The sequence below is a fragment of the Helicoverpa armigera genome, chromosome 5, assembly GCF_030705265.1.
Source record: "Helicoverpa armigera isolate CAAS_96S chromosome 5, ASM3070526v1, whole genome shotgun sequence".
Taxonomy (NCBI): domain Eukaryota; kingdom Metazoa; phylum Arthropoda; class Insecta; order Lepidoptera; family Noctuidae; genus Helicoverpa; species Helicoverpa armigera.
The window spans coordinates 9,485,717-9,502,998 of record NC_087124.1 but is presented as its reverse complement, the minus strand read 5'-3'; the positions used below and the strand labels follow the sequence as shown (position 1 = coordinate 9,502,998).

General features: G+C 35.1%; 6 protein-coding genes across 7 annotated transcripts; 4 read left to right on the top strand and 2 right to left on the bottom strand.

Annotated features, from left to right (window-relative positions):
- The first annotated feature begins 747 nt into the window (after positions 1 to 747).
- Positions 748 to 5,354, top strand: LOC110374461 (argininosuccinate synthase). The gene is made up of 9 exons (XM_021332174.3): positions 748 to 906; positions 2,313 to 2,418; positions 3,028 to 3,273; positions 3,368 to 3,513; positions 3,592 to 3,713; positions 3,881 to 4,032; positions 4,142 to 4,233; positions 4,313 to 4,461; positions 4,572 to 5,354. Exons 1-9 carry the CDS (start codon positions 752 to 754, stop codon positions 4,730 to 4,732), a joined length of 1,329 nt encoding a protein of 442 aa, XP_021187849.3. The 5' UTR covers positions 748 to 751; the 3' UTR covers positions 4,733 to 5,354.
- LOC110374462 (mediator of RNA polymerase II transcription subunit 22) lies at positions 5,220 to 6,453 on the top strand. The gene is made up of 3 exons (XM_021332175.3): positions 5,220 to 5,354; positions 5,602 to 5,703; positions 6,223 to 6,453. Exons 1-3 carry the CDS (start codon positions 5,258 to 5,260, stop codon positions 6,438 to 6,440), a joined length of 417 nt encoding a protein of 138 aa, XP_021187850.1. The 5' UTR covers positions 5,220 to 5,257; the 3' UTR covers positions 6,441 to 6,453.
- A 349-nt stretch (positions 6,454 to 6,802) lies between these two features.
- LOC110374470 (NADH dehydrogenase [ubiquinone] 1 beta subcomplex subunit 8, mitochondrial) lies at positions 6,803 to 7,627 on the bottom strand. Its single transcript, XM_021332184.3, has 3 exons — positions 7,459 to 7,627; positions 7,168 to 7,385; positions 6,803 to 7,097 (listed from the first exon to the last, which is right to left on the bottom strand). Exons 1-3 carry the CDS (start codon positions 7,547 to 7,549, stop codon positions 6,882 to 6,884), a joined length of 525 nt encoding a protein of 174 aa, XP_021187859.1. The 5' UTR covers positions 7,550 to 7,627; the 3' UTR covers positions 6,803 to 6,881.
- A 239-nt stretch (positions 7,628 to 7,866) lies between these two features.
- On the top strand, positions 7,867 to 11,732 carry LOC110374442 (protein-associating with the carboxyl-terminal domain of ezrin). The gene is made up of 7 exons (XM_049842507.2): positions 7,867 to 8,238; positions 8,310 to 8,495; positions 8,658 to 8,797; positions 8,908 to 9,017; positions 9,095 to 9,424; positions 9,500 to 9,687; positions 9,767 to 11,732. Exons 1-7 carry the CDS (start codon positions 8,026 to 8,028, stop codon positions 10,583 to 10,585), a joined length of 1,986 nt encoding a protein of 661 aa, XP_049698464.2. The 5' UTR covers positions 7,867 to 8,025; the 3' UTR covers positions 10,586 to 11,732.
- LOC110374443 (1-acyl-sn-glycerol-3-phosphate acyltransferase alpha) lies at positions 10,992 to 13,906 on the bottom strand. Of its 2 annotated transcripts, none has more exons than XM_021332147.3 (5): positions 13,684 to 13,906; positions 13,460 to 13,593; positions 13,198 to 13,379; positions 12,951 to 13,116; positions 10,992 to 12,858 (listed from the first exon to the last, which is right to left on the bottom strand). In XM_021332147.3, exons 1-5 carry the CDS (start codon positions 13,872 to 13,874, stop codon positions 12,704 to 12,706), a joined length of 828 nt encoding a protein of 275 aa, XP_021187822.1. In that variant the 5' UTR covers positions 13,875 to 13,906; the 3' UTR covers positions 10,992 to 12,703. The 2 variants fall into 2 exon arrangements, with proteins under 2 accessions (XP_021187822.1, XP_049698482.1); XM_049842525.2 differs by having other exon boundaries at positions 13,799 to 13,905.
- Positions 13,907 to 14,459: 553 nt separating this feature from the next.
- LOC110374448 (large ribosomal subunit protein uL18) lies at positions 14,460 to 17,164 on the top strand. Its single transcript, XM_021332158.3, has 7 exons — positions 14,460 to 14,615; positions 15,111 to 15,224; positions 15,302 to 15,451; positions 15,657 to 15,817; positions 16,104 to 16,262; positions 16,548 to 16,665; positions 16,931 to 17,164. Exons 1-7 carry the CDS (start codon positions 14,613 to 14,615, stop codon positions 17,123 to 17,125), a joined length of 900 nt encoding a protein of 299 aa, XP_021187833.1. The 5' UTR covers positions 14,460 to 14,612; the 3' UTR covers positions 17,126 to 17,164.
- Positions 17,165 to 17,282: the final 118 nt, after the last annotated feature.

The following is a 17,282-nucleotide window of genomic DNA, read 5'->3' as shown; positions in this document are numbered from 1 at the left end:
GCGGATAATCTCTGTTGTTTTCCTCATCCGTCTGATAAATAACTTTCTGATGTCTCCGAAATATTTTGTAGCTAGTTTGGCATGCTTGTATCTTTGTACATAAAGAATTGGCATCATAGATACTTAATTTGGTGTACATAATAAAGAGTATTAGGTATTTTAAATGCAACAAAACCAAATATTTTAATAAAAATGCAACAAAACTAAATATTTTTAAGTCGGTGACACAAGGGGCGATCTTGTCGCTAAAAGCGGTTTCTTACAGGGGCCCGATTCTCCTAAGTTAATAATGTCAAAATCGAATCGCAATATGATCGTAATAGCAGTTTTAACCATGTCGGGCATTCTGCTACTAATAAAAGACCAATCGTATTCGATTGACATTTGCTTGGTTTGCGATTGGTCTGCTATTTTGGTGATTTTGGTCTATACGCTAGTTTGCTCTACAATCATATTGCAATAGTTAATCATTTTCAAACAAAATGATTCATTATTGAATACCAGAAAAGGATAAAAACGTTTATTTCAAAGAAAAAATAGCGGAATGCCACATACGTTTCAGTCGTAATCGAGTCGGGATTGGATCGCAGTCGAACGTGAATCGTATGTTGCTTAAGTAAAATTAGGAGAATCGGGCCCCTGAAAAGGTGTGGTGGTAATTACGACTACGCAAAGCCAGGCGTGGCGCTTGTTCAATTATATTTATAGAAATTACAATAAATTCCAATCACAAAGAGACTTCACTATTGTGATGACCCCGGGGTTATCAGCACCCTCTGCAGAAGTTCATCGTCGCTTTCAGTTTATCCACGACCGTAGAAGCAATCAACCGGGTCTAGTCATGGCGAAAGATCTCGTAATTCTCGCCTATTCTGGTGGTCTGGATACTAGCTGCATCCTGAAATGGTAAAGTTTCCAAATATTTTTGTTAACTGTTTTCTCAAATATTGCAAGACTAAACTAAATCATGAAAGCCGGGGTCCAATTTAAAGTAGGTACAAAGGGCAAGGCATATCTTTACGAAATCTCACAGGCTAACGCTACAAGACAAAGATGAATGTATGGTCAACAAAAAATATCCACAATTAATTTACTTACTCAGAAGTCGTGGTGGCCTAGTGGGCAAAGAAACAATCTCTCGAGTATAAGGGTACCAATGCAACTTTTCTAAGTTAGTATGTAGAGGAAGTGAAGCATATTTGGAATACCAGTTTGTTTTTTGGAAATAAATTGAAGGAGAAACGGGATAGCTCAATAAAAAATACATTAAATTATTGTCAAAATATTAAACTTTAATAATGAGAACAATCAAATATAAAAAATACCAGATATATTACCAAAATGCCTATCAAACTAAAAATACTCCAAAAACGTGATTTGACTTAGGGTGCAGATAATTTGGAATATAGTATTCCAAATTATATTCATTTTTTTTTTCTTTGAAAATTGCTAACACTTTTTATTAGAAACTTATAGAATTCTAATATTTTTATAGTCATTGGCTCTTTACAAAAAAATAAAACCGACTCCCAAAAAAACTGAAAAGCAAAAAAAACACGGTATTCCAAATTAACAACACACCAACCTTACTTAAAATTGCATGTCAAATTTTTTATTCTAGAAATATTCACAAAATCATAGTAATATCCAAAACTAACAAGGTCACTCCGCAATTAAAATAATTACAATAAAGATTTAGAGTATTACAGCAAATGATTACCACTGATTGCATTCTCACCGAAAAAGTTTTCAAATCAGGCGTCTCGTTCGCTGGGGGCTGGTAGCCGAAATGTCAAGATGGCGTGATGTTTTTAATGCTGTATGGCTTTGTGTATCGTTTGACGTTATGTTTACGGCATAAAAACTCAGATGGCGTTTATATATATTTAGATATCGCAGTATTCCAAGTTACCTGCAGTATTCCTAATATGCTGCATTTCCTCTACTTTCTAACTAAGTATATCTTAGACACCATTGACTGTGTTTCGGATTTCACGTTAAACTGTAGGTCCCAGCCCCAGCTGTAACTGGGTTGAGGAAGTCAGATAGGGCAGTCACTCCTTGTAAAGCACTGGTACTCAGCTACATCCGGTTGGACTGGAAGCCGACCCCAACATAGTTGGAAAAACCAAGGCTCGAAAGATGAATAATTTATACTCAACAATAAATTATTGTAGACAGATGTACCTATTCCAGTCTCATATATCATATCGCATTCTGTATATTATACACAGTAATATGTAATCCACTCGGAAAAAAATACTCTGCATTAAGTTACGATTGGCTAAGATCTACTTTTGTTTGCATCCTAGGCTGATTCAAAAAAACTACGATGTGGTATGCTTTATGGCCGATGTTGGACAGAATGAAGATTTTAAAAAAGCTCAGGAGAAGGCTTTGGCGATAGGAGCTAAAGATGTGAGTACCGAATTTGATTTGATATTAAGTAGCACCTATTATGAGGAATAAACAGTCCCATAAGTCAAAGCCACCATGGTACCTACCTATTACCCTTATTGCATCAGTTTTGAAAAATCTGGGGCCCGATTCTCCTAATTTTACTTAAGCGCCATTCGATTGACGTTCGACTCGATTCGACTGAGATCCAATCCCGACTCGATTACGATTGAAGCGTATGTGGCATTCCGCTATTTTTTCTTTGAAATAAACGTTTTTATCCTTTTCTGTCATTCAATAATGAATCATTTTGTCTGCAAATGATTTACGATTGCAAAATGATTGTACAGCAAACTACCGTATAGACCAAAATCATCAAAATAGCAGACCAATCGCACACCAATCAAATGTCAATCGAATACGATTGGTCTTTTAGTAGTAGCAGAATGCCCGATATGGTTAAAACTGCTATTACGATCATATTGCGATTCGATGTCTATTCGATTTTGACATTATTAACTTAGGAGAATCGGGGCCCTGGTCTATATTCTGCGGAGAAAAAGTGGTTTATATACGTTTGAGGTCTTTGTGCGGAGCTATGTTGTATATTGCCTATTCCTTCTCTTATAGGTGATCGTGGAAGACTTGCGTAAAGAGTTTGTATCGAACTACATGCTGCCCGCAGTGCAAATGGGACTGGTATACGAAAGCCGGTACTATCTGGGAACTTCTCTAGCAAGACCCTGCATTTCAGTCGGCCTAGTAAATGCTGCAAAGAAACTCGGAGCCAAATACATTTCTCATGGAGCGACAGGCAAGGGCAACGATCAAGTGCGATTCGAACTTAGTGTTTACTCATTGTGGCCTGAAGGTAAGGTAAGGATATCACATTGTCATACGTTCTTTTAGCTTTTAAGAAATTAAAAGTTTTATATTTGCTTCATATTAAATTATTGTTTTGTTCATTCAGATTATAGCACCTTGGCGGCTCCCGGAGTTTTTTGAAAGATTTCAAGGACGGAGTGATCTTATTGAATTCGCAAAAAAAGAGAACATTCCTGTGTCAGCTACTCCCAAGGAACCATGGTCAACGGACGAAAATATCATGCACATCAGGTAACGCTCATTTCAAAGATAAAATAGAATACGATTTTTAGAATTTGGATATAATATTCCTGATATTTGCATACACAGTTATGAATCTGGCGTGCTTGAGGATCCTGGAGCAATTCCCCCAAGCGGCATCTTCAAAATTACGCGGGATCTCAGGCAGGCAGAAGACTATCCCAGCACGATCGATATAAACTTTGAAAAAGGTTAGTTCAGTTACACCCTGGCTCTGAATACCAACTCACGTTCAAGAAAATACTTAATTTCTATATACCCATTAGACGTAGAACCGTGTATGTGATTGTTGAGATAATGTATAGGCTTTAAAGATTTGTTATGAATTTGTTACTTATATATTTATATAATTTGATAGGATTACCAGTCTCCGTTCGTATCCCAAGTGGACATGAGAAATCTCTCGTTCTAACTGATCCACTTGCTGTAGTGGAAACTCTAAATAAGTTGGGAGGGCAACACGGAGTAGGCCGCATTGACATCGTGGAGAACCGATTCTTGGGATTAAAGGTAAAATCTATTTGTCCTGTGTAACGCATATGCCTTCATAAAACCAAGCACGAATTTGTGTGCAACTGCTGGGCCCGATTCATATGATTATAATTATTTTTTTTTGCAGTCCCGAGGACTTTACGAGACCCCGGCTGGAACCATCCTTCACATCGCTCATGTTGATTTAGAGGCGTATGCTCTTGATAAGGAAGTTCTAAGGTACATAGAGCTAGAAATACTAAATAGTATGGTATTATACCTACTCGGCCTATACCAATAAAACCGTATATACTTTCAGAGTCAAGAAATATCTTCAAGATAAAATGGCTGATTTTGTATACAACGGATTTTGGTTTTCACCTGAAGCAACCTACACCCGAAAATGCTTGGAACTGTCCCAAGAAACCGTTACCGGAATGGTTACAGTACAAATATACAAAGGGAATGGTAAGAGAGTATTATTTTTCAACTATCTTCAAAACAATGAGCATATCCTTAATCCGGATGTGATGTGAATATTTTATTTCGTTGTTTTAATCTTCATACTTTTGTTACAGTTACCATACTAGCGAGGAAGAGCGCAGCGAGTTTGTACAACAAAGATCTGGTATCAATGGACATTGCTGGTGGCTTCTCACCTGAAGACAGCACTGGATTCATCAACATAAACGCTCTCCGTCTTAAAGAATATGCTAGATTTAGCAAGCAATCTCAATAAATGTTTGATGTTTTATTCAAAATAACTGAACATTGATGTTTTTTTTTGTTTAAAGTAATAAATTGAGCAAACTTCTTGTACCTAGGCCACTGAGCTCATTATGCATTACCTACCTACATTTACTTTCCCGGTGACTTGAAAAGTAAATAAATAAGGAAAAGTGCAGAAGACGCGGGCGAAGTGAAGGCAGCGGTGGGTGAATCTCCTCGCTCGGTTTCACCACAAACCCTTCGCCATAGGCCAAGACGGCTCAGGTTTACATTGAAATGTGAATAAAAGACATATGAAAAGAGGAGTACACATCCGTGTTCTCCAATATTTCTTCTATAAAATCTAACAAGCTTGAGCGTTTCAAAATAGGAACTTTTTCTGTACTATTTAGCTTGGTAACATAGTATCAATTTTTTTACCATGTTAACACTGAATGTAATGTCAGTGAATTTTCTATCATTCGTTCAGTGAAATTGTCAAATAAATTAAAGAGTTGTTTTGCGTGTTGTTTGGTTTATAACAAAAAGATACAAAATGCAGAGAAACTTACCTCAAAATAAGGAAGCCTTATTAAAATCATATACAACTCGATTAAAAGAAGATGTGAAGAGTATGTTAGAAAACTTTGAAGGTAATGGCATCTTTTTCAAAACATAAAATTTCATTTATGCTAAATTGTTTTTCTTATTTATTACTTGCTTACCTATACTTGACAATATGTCCTGCTCTATATTTATTACAGCGAGAATCGATTACTTCTAAGTCTCGTGAACTTGTTACGATGTCAAGTTAGAAATAGCTGTAGTAAATAATTTTGGTGGAAAAATCAACAACAAGCTAGACTGTTAGTAAAATGCCTCCTTCTGTTTTATTTGCAGAAATAATAAAACTTGCTAAACTGGAAAATGAAACACAACTTAATAGGATGACTCAGATTGAACAGGACACTTTTGAAATGCAAGTACGGGCTGCCAACATTGGTAAGTATAATAATATTGGTGACTTAGTCTTTTCTAATATTAGAGATGCCATGTGGAATCCTTAGTTGGTTTATTGGTCTTGTACATTTAGGATCCCACTGTTGTTTGGTACAAAAATATCAAAACCTGAGATACAATGCAAAATGTTCTATGGTCAAAATCAAGAAACACCACAAATACCAATATCAAAATTGAGAAATGCAGTCACTCAAGTTATGTATTTCAGTTTTTGCTTCCCTAAAATCACTTGATTGTATACTCAATTCTTTATTGTCAATCTATATATTATTATTTTACACCACTCATGACTACTGCAAATATTGAACCCTGTAATTTTGCATATTAGTTTGTCTATTGTTTGCTATGAAATGCTATTGCTAAGAAAAGCATGTAGGTCTCAATACTCCTTTGCATAGATATTAGTGTGTTGTTGCCATGCTGATTTTTTTGTATAAAATCGGAGAATACTTTGTCCTAATAATAATTTTGTAATGTATGATTGTTTTCTTTATGTTTTAGTGCGAGCTGGTGAATCCCTAATGAAGCTAGTATCAGACATCAAACAGTATTTAATCCTGAATGATTTCCCATCAGTAAATGAAGCCATCACACAAAACTCTAAGCTGTTCCGCACCAAGCAACAAGAATGTGACCAAAAACTGATGTCCCTTCGTGATGATATTGCAGCTGATCTCTATGATTTAGAAGATGAATATTTTACTAGTATATATAAGTGAAATTTTAAACAATTCTGTTGGCGTTTCATTTATTTATTAACCTTTAGAGTTCTGATTGCATTAATGAAAGTCTTGCATATCGCAACTTAGAAAATAATGAATCTCTTTATATTAAGTCTGTCCAACTACCAGTATACCTACATACATCATAGAATTCATTTTATTGCAAGCTTTATTGGTTGGTTGTATATGCAAATGTTGTATTATCATTATCATATCCGCCAATTACTGTCCAGTGCAAGCAATTAACACCAACCAACTGGGATGGTTGGTTCCAACCCAAATAAATGTACCATGTTAAAATGTACTGACAAAATAATCCACAATTTAAAAATGTATAAAAATTTGGTAAAATGAAACAATTTGTTTAAAACATAATAATTTTATTGAAGCTATTAAATAATGCATCTAAATTGTACAGCGTGACCTTTTTAAATTCATCTACTTGGGAATACTAAATTCATAGTGGGGTCCAGCAGATGGGTATTGCTTTGCTGTCACAGGCCTCCCAACTTTAAAATCTTCAAGGTACGTGTACAAAGCAAATGCTCCACCAATTGTACCCAAAAACCAAATCCATTGATGCAACAGGGAGAACCTTCGTTTCATAGCAGGGTCATAACGATCACCACCATATATTTCCATACAAGCATTAATCTGAAAATAAATAATACAATTGGTATTACCAGAATCTTGTGACTTAAATCACTGAAGCCTGAAAACTTACAGGTTCATTGAAGTTCCTCTTCAATTCCGGCTGGTCGTAAGGGTAGTGTGGGTCTCTAGAATCCTCACCAATGTCAGGCAGTTTTGGGTAATCGCCGTATCCCATATGCTCTGGATATGGCTGGTACTCTTCAATAGTCATTCCATATTTCTTTGCCGCGGCTTCTCGCGCTTCTGGGGTCTTAGGATAAGGGCCAGGCATATATTGGTAGTTCCAATCTAAAACGAAATGACGTAACAATCACAACATGGTAAGTTTTATAAACATTGCGTGTATTTTCACTAGACTTACGGTTACGAGTAGCATTGCAGATAATTCCAAAGGCCTTTTTTGCGGACAATGGATTGGAAAATATAGCCCTTTTAATTAAACTCGAAGCCATTTTTCTGGAACTAGAATCTAAAAAACATCTGACAAATTGATTGACGATCTCTAGTTTGACAATTAACAATACCGAAATTGACAGTAAAACCACAGTGTAGATATGTATGTGTGATGGAAAATTGGAAAACTGTACAAAATAGTCGAGTCTAGTATAAAATCGAAAATTCTGTCTCGTTGGTCTAGTGATTGCGAAGAGGGACTGCTCATTGGTGGGTCTGCTTATTCTTGGGTCTCGATTTCGAGTTTGGATTGTTTCAATTTGGTTGAACTGTGAAAGGCATACATGAAAATATAATCTGTGACTAGTTTAATTCGTACTTTCGTCTTAACTGTGGTGTAAGTGTCACTTTCGAAATGTCACGTTGGACATTTTGTTGTTTTTCTGTAATTTATTGAAGTTTTTAAATTAAACCTCAATAACATTTCTAAATTAAACTGATATAAATCCATCATGATATACATTTAAAATCCTAAATGATGGGTAACGATAGTTCACAGTTAAGTGGCTTAGAAATTGAAGATAAAGCAATAGAGATAACCGATTTTTGGTGCCATTATCAGGCCACAATTAACGATAGCTGCAGGTATTTCAGCCTGAAAGGCGATGGATCTGTGTCTGTGTTTAAAGGAGAAGCTGCGGTTGGTCCACTTTGGTCGATATCGACACCCCTGGAAAAGTTTTCAAATGTACGTTACCAATTTATTACATTTGCTAAATGTTTATGGCTTTGGTCATTAATGTTTTAATTACATTGTAGAATCTTCTGAAGTATCGTCATCCGTGCATAGTTCGGTACATATCTGCCTGGCAACAGCGTTCGACTCTGCACTTAGCAACAGAGTATGTGCAGCCACTATCACACATTCTACAGTCCCTGACACCTCTTCAGATATGTATAGGACTCAACAATATCTTAAGAGCATTAGTGTTTCTTCAAGAACAGGTTTGTATAACCTCATTAGATAGTAACACATCATGTATTTGTATTGTTTTGTACTGTTGTTTTGTATTTGTATTGTTGTGTGTAAGAATAAAATGTGATATTTACGACAATTTACCCCTTGAATTGGTTCAATATTATATAAAATACTATTTACATTTTTAGGCTGGTATGTCCCACAACAATGTAAGTGTGTCAGCAATATATGTTACGGGAGATGGTCAGTGGAAGCTGGGAGGATTGCAATACCTGTGCCCCTTTGTAGATGTGACAGCTGCTTACTTGAGGCATGCCAGGATTCACAGGTACTGTTCAAAATTATTGTGATTCTACAATTTTACCTGACTGGTGTAGGAAGTAATGTCAGCAATTTATATATTTAAACATAAATTAAAAAATCTTTTAATAATTCTAGGTATGATAAGGCAGTTGATCCAAATGAAGATTCCTATGAGATTACCACAAAAGTTGACCAGTATGCATTTGCAGTATTAGTGGAAGATGTTTTCAAAGATTGCAAAGATGGTATGATAGTGTTATTTTATATCTTTAACAAAATCGCTATAATAATTCTCTATTCAAATTGAATTCTCTTATTTCAGATGAAGTACCACATTTGAAGGAGTTTAAGAAATACTGCAGAGATTATTTGCAACATCAGAATCCAGCTAAAAGGCCCAACCTGTCTGAATTACTTATACATAATTTTTTTAATCATGAATTTATTTCAATTTATAAGTTTCTCAACTTCCTTCCCTTGAAGTCAGAAGAAGAAAAGTGCCAGTTTTTCTCAAATATTTTAGAGAATTTAAAATGTTATGATGAGGAAACAGTAGCAAAGCAACTTGGGGGCCTTTTGTTGTCTAGGCTGACAATGTTAGATCAAACAGCCAGAAAAGATGTCATACCTTTCATACTGAAACCAAAAAATGGTAAATACTCTGATACATCTGCGTGTATCTTAAAGTCTTAAAAAACACATTATTATAGATTAGTTTTTATTTCAGATCGCGTACCCAATGGTGAAGCGTCTGGATTCTTCAGCCTTGGTGTTTTCAAAGAGCACATTAAACCAAGACTAATGCAGTTGTTTGGTGTCAGAGACAGTCAGATAAGGATGCTGCTTTTGAGACATTTTTCAAAATTTGTTCATGTATTTTCCCATGAAGAGCTCTCTCAACACATACTTCCTGAGGTAAGCTTGAAGATAAATTAAATAGAATGAACAGTCTTTCTCCTTGTAACCTTTTTTAATTACTTTTTTCTCCTTGCAGTTGTTGTTGGGCATAAAGGATGTAGATGATAGCTTGGTGTCAGCAACTCTCATATGTTTAAGTGAATTGGTACCAATATTAGGAGCTGATACTGTTATAGGAGGAAAGAGATCAAAATTTTTCTCAGATGGCAGACCCAACTCAAAACCAAAGTCTTTGTTGTCAGCATCTAGCCAAGCAACTGATAATGTCTATGTGACAACAAAGTCTTTACGAGATTTGCCATGTTCTGAAGAAATATATGAAACTGACGATAGAAATGAATTGATTTCATTTGATAAGTCAATAACTTTAAATGAAAGACCATCGCCAGTTGGTGGAGAATCCTTGGATGATGACATTATCGCTACAGAGCTGCACACAAACAAAGGAGAGAGTGAAGATGACTGGAGCGATTGGGAAAATAATCGTCAATTAACCACAAAAGTTACACCTGCAATTTTAGATGAAGATGTTATACCTAAACATTTTGTTCACATGAAAAGCATAGAGGAAAATAGTACTCCAGCTTCAAACTCAAGTATGAAAGTTAGTTCTGAATCCAGAACGACGCTTTTACAAAAAGCTGCTATTGAAGCTAAAAAGAATATCTTAGACATTTCCGAATTAGATATAAAAAATCAAAAGTATGATTTTTCCAAAAAGAGTTCAGATGAATTTGATTTCTTTGCTGACATGACTCCTGTTATAGAAAAGCCTACTATAGTTAATATTGCTCAAAATAGTGATAGTCAAAATTTGAGCAGCAAACTGAATTTTGTCCCAGATGAAAACATAGAGGAAAATGAAGCTTGGGGTGAGGATTGGAATGATGAGTAGAAACAAGCATAGAATGTAGATTCATACATGTTTCTGGAGTATTTATTAGGAAAGAAATTACTAGCGATTAATATTGATTTGTCATTTCTAAATATGTATTATAAGATGTATATAATTGTAAATCAACGAATGGTTTCCCCTCCTTGTCAACTCAAGGCTATAGAACCTAAAGTTAATACTTTCTATGTGATAATGTGTCTGTAATTCTTAGTTTGATTTATACATATTTACCATTTTACTATACCTATTATAATAAGTCCACTTGATTATACCGCTGCTATTTAGTTGGTTTTATCAAACAACAGCTTTTAGCAGACTTTTTGGAAAAAGTATAATATACTGTTAAACATTTTACTAAAATGTGGCAAGTATAGTGGTGGAAGTATAGTAGTAAAAATTCTGTTGATGTTGTGCAATTATTTATTTCGTTTTTTTCTGGGTTAAGTAATATACTATTTGATCATGTAATGCTAAAAACATTATTTTTCTGATATTTTATGTATGTACTTCAAATCTTTTATTTGCCTTAGTCAAGCTGTAAAAATCACGTTATTTATATATGGTTATGAGATATTTATACAATACCTTTTTTTGTCTTAAAAAATAAACAGTATCAAGACAGTAATTTAATGTAAAAAGAAAACTGTTTACCTTTAAAATCTTCTAATTTATATAATTTCATGTGTCCAGATTGTTTACACTTAAGGTCATAAAAGATGATAATGTGGGTATGGAGTAGGTACTTCATAGGTTATGGAGATGGCTGCAGTATCATTACTAAGTGTATTCTGAAAAAATGCAACTGTGATACTGTTTACGATCTCATGACATTGGACCTGTCAAATACGAATGTACTGCTATCTCATTAGACACACAAAAGGCAATGCATTCGCAGCATTTATATTTACAGGGACTTGTTTACTAAAACCTCGAAAGTACCTACATATTATGCCGTTCGGCTTTCACACTGAGTGATTAATTGCTTTGAAGTTATTTATACTCTTGCTAGGTGAATCTATGTGAAAATCTAGCTCACAACCTCACCTTAAAAAACTTATTGTATATCTTTACAAACACAGCCCAAACAATAAAGTATATTGCATTACAGATTCATTGGCTTAGCCAAATAAATATTTATCTAATATTATCTAACGTTGTTTTATTGTAACAAGTTTTATTTTAATACCGCTAACTGAATTAGGTTCAGGCAAGGTGGTAGGATCGCGAAGTGAGGGTGTAAAATTGTTGCTGCCAGTACCTACCTAATTAATCAAAGTCGATATTACTTGGATAAAATTAGTATTTTTATCACATTTGATACACGCATCATAAAAGCGGCGTGCCTAGACTTTAATCATAAGCCGAAGCTTAGCTAGCTTATTTACCTCTGAAAAGTTTAGTTAAGTACATGTGCCAAATACAGCACAAATAAGTATTACGAGTTTCAGATTTGCGTGTGTAGCTAACATCTTTGCAGATGCGTTTAATACTATGAAAATAATAAGGCGTGTACGTAATCCTAATAATTTTTTGTATCACTGGCAGATAAATTACAAATTTTACAAATTAATTTATAATCTGGGTGTTCACTGACTAGCTTACATACTACCTATGCAATAGTAATAAAATGTTGAGTAACTTACATTATAAATATTTTAGAATAACATTCTAAAAGGGCAAAAAGGAAGATCAAACATTTTGGTATAATATCAGTCAACTAAATGATGGGTATAACTTAAAATTATGACTAGGAATAGGAAATAATCCTTCTTAAAACTACATTCAACAAATACAATTGACTAAACAACAAAGCAAAAACATGACTAGATAAATAGTTTATAAAACAAAGTATAATTTTTATACAATTGGAATTATGGCTTCATGGAATAGATCAAAGAGAATGATTGGCACTTGTCTTCAGATACCACCACAATAATCTACATTTTATGGTTTAGTATATGAAAGTTCCAGATACCTAACATTCGATTTAATTGGTTTTTAATAAACAAATGTTTTAAAAAATACTTTAAATAGCACTTAATTATCAAGGATGAGATTCTAGGGAATACTTTTAAGTTTTCTTTACACCAATGGAATGCAAGGGGTTTACAGCTATGTTTATATTGCAATTTTCTTTTGCATGACTAGATCTTTGGAGCTCTCATGAAAAACCTCAATCATTTGTTGACGGGCCATTTCTGATAATGTTTCAACATCATTACGGGTCATTCCACTTGTGGGTATGGGAGGTAAAGTTGTGATGATTACCTTGCCTGTAATTAAAAGGAAAAAATAAATTATCAACAAAAATTTTAGAAAGAAGAAAGATTTTGTTGCTTAATTTGAATATCCACATTAATCATACCTGGTTCAAATGTCTTGGTGTCACTGTCTAGGAAGTAGTACTGGCTGAAGACAACCGGCATTATGGGTATCTGAGCATCAATAGCTAAGTAAAATGCACCTTTCTTAAAATTCTGTATACTGCCTTTGTTAAATCTTGCTCCCTCTGGGAATATCCAAAGCTTTGTCTGAAAAGACAATAAGTAGAAAAGGATAGTATACATTATAAAATAATGGAACAGTGGACTAAAGGAGGAGTAGGTACATACCTTTTCTTTGATGACTCTAGCAGTGGCATCTTTCATGAGTTGGCGAGCTCTCTCAGTTCTCAACCGATCAATAAATACAAGGCCAGAGAGCCAGGCTCCAAACCCAAAAGCACCAGTAAACATTAAAGGTCTCTTAGCCACCACAGTGCAGCGCTTCATTTGAGGCCACATTTCAAACATGCCTGGCAAAAAATATATTTTTACTACTGCGGAAAATTTTTGCAAATAATATAATTATATTTAAATATTGGTAAGATTTTACCTAATATATCTAAGGAGCTTTGGTGATTAGATATCACAATGTAGCATTGCTCAGAATTCCAATGTTCCATCCCCCGCAATTCCCATTCTATACCAACTATGTACGAGGCATAGCGGCAAAATCTGGAAGCAACTCTGCAAAAATAACATTATTATCGTATATTTTCACAACCCTGAAAAGGAATATGTATTCGCGAACACGACATAAATAAATCGATATCTTACATTAGGTTTGTTACGTCGCGAGGATATATTAACACTACGGGCAACAGCACCGTGCATGTTATCAAAACATAAGCATAGTAGAGAAAAAATTTCAAATAATATCGAAATACATTACTTTTTTCATATAAAAATGGCAAGGTAAATATAAAACCCGCCAAAAATAATTCAGGATATGAATAGGAGGAAGCCATAACGAAGAATTTAATTTTGACAGATTATAATAAAGTGTTACCACATTTAGATCCGAACGTAGTTTTGCCATTGTAAATTAATGCGTAGCTATGTCTAACTTGTACCTTAATAAGAATTCAAGCTACGCATCGTTTATAATTTCGCTGTTTTATTGTGGAAATAGGAAATCGGAACCTCTTGACTAAAAGGTCGTAGTCTTGCAGCTTAACAAAAGTCACATAGTCCATCGATCATAAGGTCAAGCAACGCTTGACGTGGTCGTTACAAAGATGGTTGACGATGACGAGTTCCTCCTTGTGTCGGAAGAGACATTAAATTGGTAGATCCCAGCAGTCTTTCGAACATCATTAGTAGTTAGCAGCAACAAAACAATATTGACCAGTGGGCTTATTCACTTACTGGGCGTGGGTAACGAGTAGCACATAACTCTGGGTTATGTTGTCGTTGTTGATATCTCCTATGTTCTATTCTACTCTACTTTTTCGCTAACTGGGCGTGGGCAAAACGCCAGAGTTATTGCTTGATAGCTTCACTTGTAAAAGTGGGCAATTTTTTATGCATTTTTAGATTATTAGATATTGTTGTCTATGCTCAAAATAAATAGCACATTGGTACATTTGCTTTGCCTGGCAACATTCGATAAAATGTCAAGTGTCATCTTTTAAAAAAGTTTCTTTTTCCGGTGGTGTCCTTTCTCGGACGCCCGATTCCTAAATAGATTTTAGGGATAAATTAAAATGGTGAGCTATGTTGTTAAAATACTTTCAATAGTATTTAGTGCGGTTTAATCTTGTGTGTTTAAATAGACAATAATGTAATTCCTGACTGTGATTGTGATAATATTCTTCGATATGTTCGAGCCATGTCAGAAATGAGTTTACGCTACTTGTTAGATGGACTTAAAATTACAAAACAATAAGATGTTAGTGAATACGGTTATCAAATAACTTATGTAACTACTGCAATCTATTTAAGTTATGTTTAAACAGTTTAAAATGCGAATTTCTTCTCAATACATAACCTTAAATGATGAAACACCGACACATGCGCGTCATCTGATGCTGCAGAAGAACTAAGATTGATATGTAGTGCCATGTTTTATGTGTATTACAATATTGGTTTTGGTTTAGACTGCGGCACTAATGCTTAGAAAGTGTCTCTGATATCCTTTTTACATGTAAACAATGTATTGCCGTCTGTAACGAGAAGTTGATGGAGTCGAAATTGTGTTCTAGGGTTTCGTGAAAGTTGTGAAGAACAAGCAATACTTCAAGAGGTACCAAGTTAAGTTCAAGAGGCGTCGTGAGGGAAAAACCGACTACTATGCCCGTAAACGCCTTGTTGTACAAGTAAGTTGTTGCTTTCAAGTTTGCTTATAGGTTAGCTTTGTTTGCCAATGTTCTAATTTTAGTAATGTTTGTAACAGGACAAGAACAAGTACAACACACCCAAGTACCGCCTGATCGTCCGTCTGTCCAACAAGGATGTGACCTGCCAGGTGGCATACTCCCGCATTGAGGGTGACCACATTGTGTGCGCTGCCTACTCCCACGAACTGCCACGCTACGGCGTCAAGGTTAGTCAATTGTTTATATTAATAAAAGAATTCATTTGTCATTGAACTTTCACTCTTACATGATGATTTTGAACGGGCGGTCTGAAGAGAAGTACAAACTCACACAACCCTGTTGTTATATGTTCAACACTGATTTAAAATAAGCAATAAAAACATGTGAATCTTCTAAAATTATGAATATAAATTAGTAATAGTGAATTTTTAGGTTGGTTTGACAAACTATGCTGCTGCCTACTGTACCGGGCTGCTGCTTGCAAGAAGACTGCTCCAGAGGCTCGGCCTTGACTCCCTTTACAGTGGCGCCACTGAAGTCACTGGTGACGAATACAACGTAGAACCCGTAGACAATGGCCCAGGCGCTTTCAGGTGAATAACTTTTTGATTACCTACATTTATTATGTAAAGCTCTCTTGAATATAACATTCTGTTACAGCACAGTTGTCTTGTTGTTGCTATTAAAATCAGTAAATCATTAGGTGACTTTCTAAAAAGATTACAAGTTGTTTCAAATGATGAAGTTATTACGGGCGGACTGAAAGCACGTACAATGCTCAAAAAAGAATGTTGTATCGTAATTTGCTGATTTTTGTATTTTCACCCCAATAAACTTATTGTGTTTTATAAGTTACTAACCAGTATTCTTATTTTCTAGATGTTACCTTGATGTTGGTCTGGCACGTACCACCACTGGTGCTCGTGTCTTTGGCGCCATGAAGGGAGCAGTTGATGGTGGCCTAAATGTCCCTCATTCCATCAAGAGATTCCCTGGTTATGACGCTGAAGCAAAGAAATTCAATGCTGAAGTACACAGGTACACATACTTCCATTTTTTTCCCATGATCTTACAATAAGTAAATTATAAACAATTTAAATATAGCTCCATTCATCCTCTAAATCATAGATTATCTGTTATTTAGACAGCGTTATTGGAGCTACATAAAAATGAAAGGATTCTTTGGTTGTGATGGAAAGTTCAATCTGAACTCTTTGAAACCGGTCCTAAAAACATTTTAAAATCCACTAATACCAAATACCTACAGGAGTTATTTCAATATACCAGCTTAACATTTTTCATAAATGCTTATTTCTTTGACAGAGCACACATCTTCGGTCTACACGTGGCTGAATACATGCGCAGTCTTGAGGCTGATGATGAAGACTCCTTCAAGAGACAGTTCGGCAAATACATCAAACTTGGTGTATCTGCTGATGCTGTAAGTATTTCAAGTACATTTAAAATGTCTAGTGAACAGTGAATTTTACGTCCAAACAAATTACTGTTCTTGCTTATTACACAAGGGCAGTGTCGAAGTTGGACAAAATTAATGTAATGTTTTATACATCACTTAAAATCTTTAATGATTATAAGAGCTAAAACGTTGCTACAGTTGCTCTTAAATTAACTGAACACTGGAAAAAAAACATGGGATTTTTGTGGTTTTTGGGTGAAGTAACAATAATTTCGTTTTTTCTCTGCAGATTGAAGCCACTTACAAGAAAGCACATGAATTGATCCGCGCCGACCCATCTCACAAGAAGAAGGAAGCCAAGAAGGACCCTGGCAAGCAGAAGCGCTGGAACAAGCGCAAGCTGACCCTGGCCGAGAGGAAGAACAGGATCAAGCAGAAGAAGGCTTCCTACATCAAGAAGCTCCAGGCTCAGGCGGAGGCGTAGGCAATAACATCAATAAATGCCTATATAATCTAAATTAAATTGTTTAATTTTATGCCTTTATTTCCCAAAAAATATCATAATATATATCATAATAAGTTTAGCAAATGAATAGTACGAAGGAATCAAACTACCACGAAGTTTTTAGGGGGTTTTATGT

Bases quoted from the DNA above. Each gene is read 5' to 3' on its own strand.
- LOC110374461 (XM_021332174.3), top strand. From the start codon at position 752: ATGACCCCGGGGTTATCAGCACCCTCTGCAGAAGTTCATCGTCGCTTT. The intron at 3,274-3,367 runs GTAAGGATATCA...TTGTTCATTCAG, and splicing joins CATTGTGGCCTGAAGGTAAG to ATTATAGCACCTTGGCGGCT. The intron at 4,033-4,141 runs GTAAAATCTATT...TTTTTTTTGCAG, and splicing joins ACCGATTCTTGGGATTAAAG to TCCCGAGGACTTTACGAGAC.
- LOC110374462 (XM_021332175.3), top strand. From the start codon at position 5,258: ATGCAGAGAAACTTACCTCAAAATAAGGAAGCCTTATTAAAATCATAT. The intron at 5,355-5,601 runs GTAATGGCATCT...TTTTATTTGCAG, and splicing joins TATGTTAGAAAACTTTGAAG to AAATAATAAAACTTGCTAAA. The intron at 5,704-6,222 runs GTAAGTATAATA...TTTATGTTTTAG, and splicing joins AGTACGGGCTGCCAACATTG to TGCGAGCTGGTGAATCCCTA.
- LOC110374470 (XM_021332184.3), bottom strand. From the start codon at position 7,549: ATGGCTTCGAGTTTAATTAAAAGGGCTATATTTTCCAATCCATTGTCC. The intron at 7,386-7,458 runs GTAAGTCTAGTG...ATTTCGTTTTAG, and splicing joins CTGCAATGCTACTCGTAACC to ATTGGAACTACCAATATATG. The intron at 7,098-7,167 runs GTAAGTTTTCAG...ATTTATTTTCAG, and splicing joins AGAGGAACTTCAATGAACCT to ATTAATGCTTGTATGGAAAT.
- LOC110374442 (XM_049842507.2), top strand. From the start codon at position 8,026: ATGATGGGTAACGATAGTTCACAGTTAAGTGGCTTAGAAATTGAAGAT. The intron at 8,239-8,309 runs GTACGTTACCAA...ATTACATTGTAG, and splicing joins CCCTGGAAAAGTTTTCAAAT to AATCTTCTGAAGTATCGTCA. The intron at 9,688-9,766 runs GTAAGCTTGAAG...TTCTCCTTGCAG, and splicing joins CTCAACACATACTTCCTGAG to TTGTTGTTGGGCATAAAGGA.
- LOC110374443 (XM_021332147.3), bottom strand. From the start codon at position 13,874: ATGGCTTCCTCCTATTCATATCCTGAATTATTTTTGGCGGGTTTTATA. The intron at 13,380-13,459 runs GTAAAATCTTAC...ATTTTTTGCCAG, and splicing joins AAGCTCCTTAGATATATTAG to GCATGTTTGAAATGTGGCCT. The intron at 13,117-13,197 runs GTATGTACCTAC...TTGTCTTTTCAG, and splicing joins CTAGAGTCATCAAAGAAAAG to ACAAAGCTTTGGATATTCCC.
- LOC110374448 (XM_021332158.3), top strand. The intron at 15,818-16,103 runs GTGAATAACTTT...CTTATTTTCTAG, and splicing joins AATGGCCCAGGCGCTTTCAG to ATGTTACCTTGATGTTGGTC. The intron at 16,666-16,930 runs GTAAGTATTTCA...TTTTCTCTGCAG, and splicing joins TTGGTGTATCTGCTGATGCT to ATTGAAGCCACTTACAAGAA.